Below are 10,027 nucleotides of genomic sequence, written 5' to 3'. Positions count from 1 at the left end.
GAATCACTCAACGCCACAGTCAAACCCAAACACTAATAATAATAATAATAATCCAATTATCAATCCATCGTTAGGGTTTCATCATTGTATCAATGGATCAACACACCAATTCTGCCTGGCCCTACGACAAATCCGGCCCTCCACCGTACCACGACGGCGGCGGCGGCGGCGGCGGCCCCTTCAACCACGGTGGCGGCGGATTCTTTAATAACCACCGGAGATTCCAAAACAACTTCCATGAAGCTTCTGGTGAACCGAATGACTCGTTTGGATACAACAATGGAACCACATTCTCGGGTCGAAAGAGACAATTCTCTCACTCTGTTGTTAATGGTTAGGGTTTTGTTGCTCAATTGAATTAATTAAGCTCGTTTAGTTATCATACCCGAGCTTAAGCCTTGTATGGGAAGCTTGTGTATTTTTAATTTACCTCTTTTTTAGTTATGAGCTCGTTTAGTTATTGACCCGAGCGTTGACTTGTTTAAGATACTACACGAGCTCGAGTGAGCATAGGCTTGTTTAAGATTTTGCTCAAAATATATAAAATAAAACTAATTAATAACATATACAAATTAATTAATAAATAATAAACGAGCAGAGCCTGGACTTGAAAAACAACAACTCACTAGCCGAGAAGCTTTAGAAAATGAGCCGAGCTTTAGCTTTAGAAAAAGAGCTCGAAACGAGCCGAGCTCCAGCTCTTGGAAGTCAAAATGAGCCTAGTTGGGCTCAGGCTCAGCTCGTTTACGCCCCTAGTTGATAGAGGTCCGCCGTTTGTTGCTAAAGTTTTTTTTTTCTCTCAGAATGCTCTGATACCAAGCTTTATGTTAGTGGTGTTCCAAGAGAAGTCACTGAAGAAGATGTAAGTTATTTACAGTTACCATCAAATTTTTGGTCTTCTAGTTTGATGATAGTTGCATAGAGATATGATGATATTATTCTTAGACTACTCATATTTGTTACAATCTGCATCATTTACATACTTTTTTTTCAAGATAAAATAATAATTGTATTACTGCATAAAACTTGATATTTGAGTGACTTACATAGTTACATTGGAGCATTCCGTTACCTCAAGGAGCAGTAAATGCACCTTGACATCACTCGTTCTCATGAATACGAATATTGTGTTTGTGTAATGAAATGCATTATTTAATTTCTGTATGCTTTCATTTTCGTCAACCTTTATTTGATCATTATCACCAAGTGATAATAACTAGTGTGTTCTGATCATCAAAGTTTACTTGTATCTTTACCAGATTCGTTCCTTATTTGGTAAACATGGAACCATCGTGGAGGTTATTCTTTTCAAGCAATTAAAAAATCTCCAACAAGGTAAAGTATGCTTTTTACTATGAGCAATGTGTTTTGATAAATAATCTCTGGTTTTCACAATAAGCTCCCCTGTGTTAGATAACGGTTAGAAGGGCAAATTTGTCATCTAAAATACATCAAATTGGCAAATTTGTCACTTACCTTTTATAAGACCACTATTTTCCACTAACAGAATTAAAAGGGCAAATTTTGTCACTCATCATTGAAATTTTCTTACTTGACATCCGACCATACATTCTAACGCCTTTTAATCTGTATCTCCAGACTGTTGTTTTGTTAAATATGCAAACATGGAGGATGCTTCACAAGCTATAAAAGCATTAAATAATCAATATAATTTTCCTGGAGTAAGTTCAACTATGCTGGATATAAGACTAAACCTTTCCTTCAATTTTACTATTTTAGCTATAAAAATATTAATGTGTTGTTCATATTATTTCAGAGAGCGCGTCCCATTGAAGTTAAATATGCCACAAAGAAACAAGAACGTCCAGGTCCAGGTAACTTCATATCATTGCATACTTTTCTCATATATTTAATATTATTTTTATACTTGGAAAATGATTGACCAAGATGTCAACTTATTATGGGACCTTACTCGCTAGAAATTTGTGGCATTTTGATTCTCATAATTTCTCACTGTATCTGTGTGATAGGGTTTCCAAAGACAAATAAAGTTTTCGTTGATTTCTTGAACAAGTTTGCTTCAAAAACTGAGATTGCAGAGGTATGTTTCACAATAAACTTGTAATCGAAATAGTGTATGATCCAATTGTTTTATGATTGTTATATAAGTTATAATAACTTTCAGATATTTTCCCCTTATGGTTTTGTTGAAGATGTCTACATTATTTATGACGAGCAGAGGCGTTCCCGAGGTTAGTGATTTGCAGCAATTCAAAACTTTCAAATATTTTCCCTTTGCATACACACATATGTCCTATGCAGTTAATGCCGAAAAATAGCAGATGTCGGTCAATGACCGATATCTGAGATATCGGTTATTGCGGTGGGATAGCGGTATATATATATATATATATATATATATATATATAAAACACCAAAAGTTATCTAATAATAATACTTAAGTCTTAATACAATAATACCAAAATCATAAAAGTCAATAGTTCAAAACACAAAGTAACAATATTTTTAATTTAAGACATGATTTAATCACTTAATCGAAAGCCACGAAATCATCCTCGTGATTTAACACTAATATTAACCTTGGTTGAAAACTTGAGATAGCATCAGCAGCGCTGGAGGTGGAGAAAGAAACAAGATCTGATGTATCGGTCTTTAACGTTCAATAATATACTGATTTAGGTTAAAATAAGATGGAATTGGGCTATGAGTTAATAAGGTAAACGATTTGGGCCCAAAAATCTAACAAACTTGGGTCAATAATATTGGGCCGATAAACTCAATGAGTAAACCGATATATCGGTTGTTAAATATCGTCCAAATAGCGGTAAATAGCGCCGCAAATAGCGGTTCCGCTATTTTGACCGCTATTATACCGCCGAGCCGCTATCCGCTATAGCACCGCAATTAACTGCATAGCATATGTCAATCCTTTTTGAATGGCATTTATAAATGTGTTATATCATGTTTTCTAATTGTTCATGTTGATGCTAGGCTCGGGATTCGTCACACTCTCTCATAACGTGATGGCAGCTGATGCAATTAATGGTCTAAATGGAAAATACGTGATGAAAGTATGGCCCTCATAATTATGCACTAGATAACAACTCTCTGATTAATGATACTTGTTTTTTCACAATATCGGTTATTACATGTAGGGCTGTGAGCAGCCGTTGGTTGTCCGGTTTGCAGAACCTAAGAAGCCAAAATTTTGGGATAACAGGTGATTCTTTAAACTAACCTGAATTAAAAGTTATTCTATAAAAGATTGATGTATCACGATTTTTTATTTTATTTTTTTGCTGCAGATATCCACCGTTTTTCAATGACCCAGTGGCTCAATCCTCACTACTGAATAGTTCACAAATGGTTAGTGTCATCAACTGTACACGTTTACTTTCATGTTTATTGTCATAAAACAATAGTTAAGTGGAAAATACAACTTTAATTTATTAATAAAAAAATACTATTCGTGTAGTCTTCAGTATCTAGCACTTGTTCCGTGCCTCCAAGTATGGAAATGGAAGATCCGCCTGATTGTGACTGGAGTGAGCATATATGTCCAGATGGCAATGCATACTATTATAATTGTGTAACATGTGAAAGCCTGGTAAGATTTTTCTACTTTTATACACTTTTCAGCCTTCTAAATACCGGTATAACTTAGTGTTATTATTATTAGAGTAAACTGCGGTTTTCGTCCATATGGTTTGACCAAATATGCGGTTTAGTCCAATACTTTTAAATTTGCGATTTTCGTCCCTGTGGTTTCATTTCACTTTCAATTAAACCCAAATTCATTAACCCCGTTAAGTCTGGTCATTAAATCCATCAGCGTGAGGGGCATTTATGTCCTTTTTCTCCCCAAATAAACCCCAGTCTTAATTCGCAAGCCCCCTCACGTGAGGGGCAGGGGTGTATTTGGGGAGAAAAAGGACAAAGTTGCTCCTCACGTGAGGGACACGCTGATGGGTTTAACGACCAAACTTAACGGGGTTAATGAATTCGGGTTTAATTGCAAGTGAAATGAAACCACGGGGACGAAAATCACAAATTTAAAACTATTGGACTAAAGCGCAAATTTAGACAAACCATAGGAACGAAAACCGCAGTTCACTCTTATTATTATCATTTAACTTTGACTATCAGTGGGAGAAACCTGAGGAATACAGCTTCTATGAGCAACAACTTGAGAATTGGAATCAGCAGCCTAATCCTACATGGGTATCATAAATTTGTTAGATCCATGTAGTTATTCTTTTGTTGTTTGTATAAGTTTATATTATGCAAATTTGGGTGATGGGATGATTATATGTTTTGGTATTGGATGTGATCATGATTTAAGGGGTGTTTTTGGACTGCTTCTTACAAAACAACTTATTTCACTCACAAATGATAACTAATCAAAACAAGTACTATTCTCATAAATCCATACACTATGTTAAGTTTTCTTAAGGTGATATTATAGCCATTATAGGATAACATACAAGTTTGGTGTGTATGAGTAAGACTAATGTTTGGTGTAATGGGAACTGGAAAATGGTACAAATTAAGAAGAATAATATGTTTGATTTGCACATGTTTATTTGCCTGACTAAAAAGCTGGTGATTGGACGTTCATTGAATGGAGACCGAATCTAAGAGGACAAATGCAAGTAAAAGTTCTTTTTAGTGCCTGATGACACCACATGAATATCATCTTTTTGCTCTAAAATGTACATTCACAAACCTATGGGTCCAGATCATACCAGCAGCAAGGGGTCTACAATCGGACTTCTGTTTGTGGCTTTTAGTCCTTAAATATATTTTAAGGAGCATTTCTAAATCAACAACTTATTAGTTCAATTTGGTTTGATTTGGTTTCCAATTTCGGTTTTTACTACCCGACCAATAATGGTTTCGGCTTGGAATGTGATTGGATGGTTGTGGTACTCATATTGTTTTTGCATGCTGAACACAACCCGGTATGCATTAATGTAGTTTTGATATCCATGGTAAATGATTAGGTGGCATGCGGCTTTCTTGGTTTCATCATACGCCTCTAGTACTACCCTAAAAGGAAAGCATCACAATCTCACATATTTGGACATGTTATAGCAACCACGCACAAAGAGATGTTGGTCATAGATATATTACAACGTTCTGTTTGGGTGGGTGAAGGAAGAATTATACCCATATTACAATCTCACATAGATTGGACATGTTAGCAACCGCGCACAAAGAGATGTTGGTCGTAGATATATTACGAACGTTCTGTTTGTGGGTGAAAGAAGAATCATACCCATTTTACATGATTGAGTGATAAATTTGAAGGATAACAAATAAACCGTAACCGATTCAACTTTCAACCTATGGAGGTAGAAATCACCTCCATGGATACAAAACAAAAAAAAAACAACAAAAAACACAGAGACAACATACTAAAGAATACATATAAACTGAAATCCAACCAGAAAGGCAAAAAGATATGTCACCATTCCCATTTACACACGATTAAACAGAAGCTGATTAAACTCTTGAGGTATACTATATAAACTAGTTAGCATTAACCATGCAGATTAGAGATAAAAGATGATGCATGGATGTTGATGATCAGTTGTTATAACAAGGCAGCATGTCTTGAAGAAGCCCTCCTTGTTCTACTTTTGGCACAATAGGTGTGGCGACCGAGGTGGCGATGAGGTGATTAAAGGGAGGAATAATCAGCGGCGGACACTTATGTATAACCGGATGGTTGTGTTTGCCTTCATAGGTGGTAATAATGTAAGATGGATCACCCATACATCTTTCCACTCTTTTCTTCACATTACATGATGCATTTGTGCACTTGTAATAACTCCTACAAATCAATCAAGTATTCTAATTAGTTAACTAAACAAATAAGTAACTAATCAAACATATTCTAACTAAACCATATATTGATTAAATGATTAATACCTTGGGAAATGGCTGTTCTTGACGGCTTTCTGGCCGTACTTTCGCCATCTGTAACCGTCGTCTAGATGATCAATCTCGGTCCTTGTCATGAAGGCAAATCTTGGTTCTTTCTCTTTCCTTTTCCTTTTCGTTTTCGGTTCATCTCCACCCGTTGTTTTGTTTTCTTCAATGCACCTACGAATTCGAATTTTACATGCATTAATTCTTTTAGCATTTAGCAATATATATATTAGTCAGAATTTATTATACAATCTTTATACGATCAAAACATAAACATTCAAGAGTTCTTATGTGTTTCCACGCTCCTTAATTTCAGACCTCAGAAAATAGACAAATTTATTTCTTACAAATTATATACTAGATTTGTCACTAAAAAAAGGATAATGATAACGTCATCATTAACTACTTCATTTTATGAAATGATTGAAATCCATAGTAATAGAGATACATGTCCTGTATACCCAGACAGATTTACATGACAAAGAGATATGATTTGAATTAGGTTTGTATTTATTATAATCATTATATATATATATATAAACTCTTAAAACAAATAATACACAATACCTAACAGATTTTCACATATATACTTGTTAAATCTTTTAATCTAAAAAAATGGTTTAAAAAAAACAAGTAATATTATGCAAGAGTGCTTACTGTTTAACAGACTTGCTGTGTAGTTGTTGATGAGCAGGTGAAGTGGAGATTGAGCAAGAGTTTGGTGAAGATGGCTGCTGTCCATTTAACACCACTGATGATTCTTCTTCACCTTCATGATCCACACCAACATTATTATTATTATCTTCTTGGTTCAAGTGATTATCAGCAGCTGACGTCATGGTGTCAAAGATGGAAGCAGAAGGATAATAAGAATCATTATAATCTTGAAACCCCAATAACTCCATAAACCCTAATGAAGTGGCACTCTTTTGATGATCAACTTCACCAACAAGTTGATTATTATGATGATAATAATATGGGTTATTATTACTATTATTATCCATGTTTAACATCATGGTCATCAAGTCTTTGGTGTCCATGGTTAAAAAGAGCAAATATTTGGTGTATGATAATAATGATAATAAAAATATTTATAATAATCTGTGTGCTGAATTTTTTTGGAATAAAAAGAAAGAAAGATGGTGGTAATATGAAGGAGGCTTGGTGTGAAAGGTTGACCGGAAGTAGTCGGTGAAACAAGTACGGACAACAGGCAGGAGCCGGTGGGCTGTATTAAATGCAACCACTGACTTTGACTCTGACTCATAGATAGATAAGAAGGAATGGTAACTTGTAGCTCTATCTAACCTAGACCGACCTTCATGGTCAATTTCATCACTTCTTGTCTTTTCATGAATATTATCCCTTAACTATGTGTATATGTACATGAACACCCTCAGCTTTTATTAATATTATTATAAGTGTGTAACAAATTTAATGTCTTTTTATTTGTCTATCTATTGTTTTCCCTGCTATCTAGAGGTCTGGTGTTGAGCGTTGATATTTGATGGTTCTTTTATACAATGTTTTATATATAGTTTAAGTTTGGGGTTTATATGAAAGCGGCCTTTTTATTCATTGAGATAAATGTATGGCTTGTCTGTATCACACTCTTCTCAGACCCTATTCATAGTTTTGCTATCGATAAGATTTTTATTGGATCTGATTGATTGATTATTGTAACTTTAACTTTGCTATCATATGTAGCATTTTATATTTTTGTACATACGATTATACAATAATGTATACATTACATATAAAATTCCTAAAATAGTTATTTTACTTTTTGGTTAAGGAACATATTTGATTTCATCAAAAACATGATATAAAAAGTAATGTTTCAAGAAACCACTATACATTCTCGTTCTTTTATAAGTAAATCTCTAAAACATTTTTTGTCAAATTAAAGTCTTTAAACGCTTTAATAAAAAATGCAAGTCCCCAAACCAAATTTTGCTATATTAAAGTCTATAAATTTGTCTCAATTAAAAAAAAATATTTGATGTTATCATTCCTTACACCTTAAATTTGTCAAAATTAGATTATATAAATTTTTTTTGCGTGAGAAATGTGAGAGTTACTTGGTCAAAATTAGAAGGTAACAAGTCAATTTTTTTATGTTCTCACAAGCAGATGCATTTTAGACAAGTAGAGCCAGCCCAAAGGGAAAGGTGAGAACTGAGAAGGGCGATCGATTCAGATACAGTCTTTTGAGAGACCCAGTTTATTAAAAAAATTATATACATTTTATATATAATTTTGTTTTGATACAAAAGCTTACAAAAGGACTTTCTGTTGCAGTGGAAGAGTGTTAGTCCATGAGACTAAAGTCATCAATTCAATTTTAATGAGTGATTTTTTTATAGAAAAAACTTCTTTTTTGTTTTGTTTTTCATGTGAATCATTTTAATAACTTAATTTTTTGTTATGGTTTGTATCGGAATTTAGAAATATAGCATAATTGTAAATTGTCAAATTATTTACCACATAGTTAAAAAACTTCATTTTATAGGACATTTTTTACTGGCTCCGAGCCTATAAATTGTAAGGAATTTCCAGAGACGACTTTGAGTGTCAAGATTTAATATAGTAATGCGTTGCGGAACTTTTTACGTTTTATTTATATGTTTTTAGAACTTTTATATGACAAAATTATATTGAAACATGTTCTATGGAAATGAACATGTAAGTTGGTTTCGATGATATGAACGCTATACAGAATAACTCATAGAATTTATATGGTATGCATAAAAAGTATAAATATTCTATGAGTACTTGATTTGTGTGAGGAGGAATTACTAAATCAGTTTAACAATGAGAAATCAAAAAAGAAAGATTGTAAAGAAGCTATTTGTTTAGGGACTAAATAGAAAATGTATATAGGTGTATGTGAATGCATATTAGGGTTTTTACATTAACGTCATTCTGTAGGGATTTGTGCAAAAGTTGTGGTCCTATTTGCCTCCCTGCCATCTCTACTTTTTATTCTTTTCTCTACTGTTTGAACGAAAAATAATATATATATATATATATATGTGTGGAAACACTATTCCATTTTGCTTTGGTTTTAAACGTTCAAATGTTTTATTGAACATGTCCTTCGTTTAATTCCACATGTATCCTTCGTTAATACTTAAATAAATTGTTAAATATTGCATCATTGACGTATCACGTACATGAATAATAATATTTTGCAACTCATGTTTAACGTGGACGCGTGAACTAGTGACAAATAAAGTGACAAATCTTAATATAGTATATATGAAATTTATGGGAATTGACCAATAAAAAAAAGGCAATTGTTCAAACACCTTATTCTTTAATAATATAGGTAGATGAAGAGGGTGATTTGACATTAATAAGAAAGAAAATATGTGACATGACATCTAGGTGGATACCCTAGAATGATGTCATGTGAAACTATTGTATTACTTTAATAAGAAAAACAATAAGTAGAAGAAAAAGAATGCACTTTGGTAATTAAGTTTTATTAATTGAATGAAAGATAATAATGCACAATATATAGAATGCATCAAACTTAAGCATGCAGGTAAGAAGAGGCCATGTGTCCAATTGATATTTTATTTTATTTTTGAATTATTTAATTTTGAAGAAAATCAAATAAGTGATTATTATATATGAAAGCATTATGGTTGGACTAATAAACAAAATGAAAGAAAACATAAAATTGATAACAAAAACTAAAATTAAGCAACACACTCAAACAAAAACACAACACCTAAATAAAGATAAAATACAGTAACAAAATAAACTTAAGACACTTATCGTCTTCATTGAATCCCTTTATTATTAGCCTTTAGGTAAGAGATAAACTCCATCACTCTCAACATTTGGGTTTAGAAGAACCATCCCTTCAGCAACATTCATCTTGGTCTTTGCTTCTTCACTATTGCTTTTTGTAGCCGATATACTTGTCTCATCACCAAGTCATAAGTATCAAGTAATTTCCCTTTCAGTTTGGCATCTTTAACTGGTGTGGATTCAACTTTTTCATCACACAATGGAACATCTACAGCATCTTGAGAAATTAAAAATAGGGGTCACCTGTCATCGGTCGGAGTAAAATGATCCTATAAAATATGATAAATAT

General features: G+C 33.1%; 2 protein-coding genes across 2 annotated transcripts; one reads left to right on the top strand and one right to left on the bottom strand.

The window, feature by feature from the left end:
* Positions 1–4,403, top strand: LOC143561223 (flowering time control protein FCA-like). Its single transcript, XM_077049350.1, has 11 exons — positions 1–333; positions 804–862; positions 1,260–1,682; positions 1,778–1,835; positions 1,992–2,062; positions 2,147–2,213; positions 2,974–3,053; positions 3,138–3,202; positions 3,288–3,348; positions 3,458–3,589; positions 4,129–4,403. The coding sequence occupies exons 3-11, from the start codon at positions 1,626–1,628 to the stop codon at positions 4,210–4,212; spliced, it is 675 nt and encodes a 224-aa protein (XP_076905465.1). The 5' UTR covers positions 1–333; positions 804–862; positions 1,260–1,625; the 3' UTR covers positions 4,213–4,403.
* Positions 4,404–5,331: 928 nt separating this feature from the next.
* On the bottom strand, positions 5,332–6,995 carry LOC143561222 (uncharacterized). Its single transcript, XM_077049349.1, has 3 exons — positions 6,574–6,995; positions 5,917–6,090; positions 5,332–5,818 (listed from the first exon to the last, which is right to left on the bottom strand). Exons 1-3 carry the CDS (start codon positions 6,954–6,956, stop codon positions 5,572–5,574), a joined length of 804 nt encoding a protein of 267 aa, XP_076905464.1. The 5' UTR covers positions 6,957–6,995; the 3' UTR covers positions 5,332–5,571.
* Positions 6,996–10,027: the final 3,032 nt, after the last annotated feature.

This window comes from Bidens hawaiensis, unplaced genomic scaffold, assembly GCF_021521415.1.
Source record: "Bidens hawaiensis isolate Kalapana, Puna unplaced genomic scaffold, B.hawaiensis_p1.1 tig00020643_1, whole genome shotgun sequence".
NCBI lineage: Eukaryota > Viridiplantae > Streptophyta > Magnoliopsida > Asterales > Asteraceae > Bidens > Bidens hawaiensis.
Note: the sequence above shows the minus strand (reverse complement) of the source record. Positions and strands in the feature narration are given on the sequence as shown.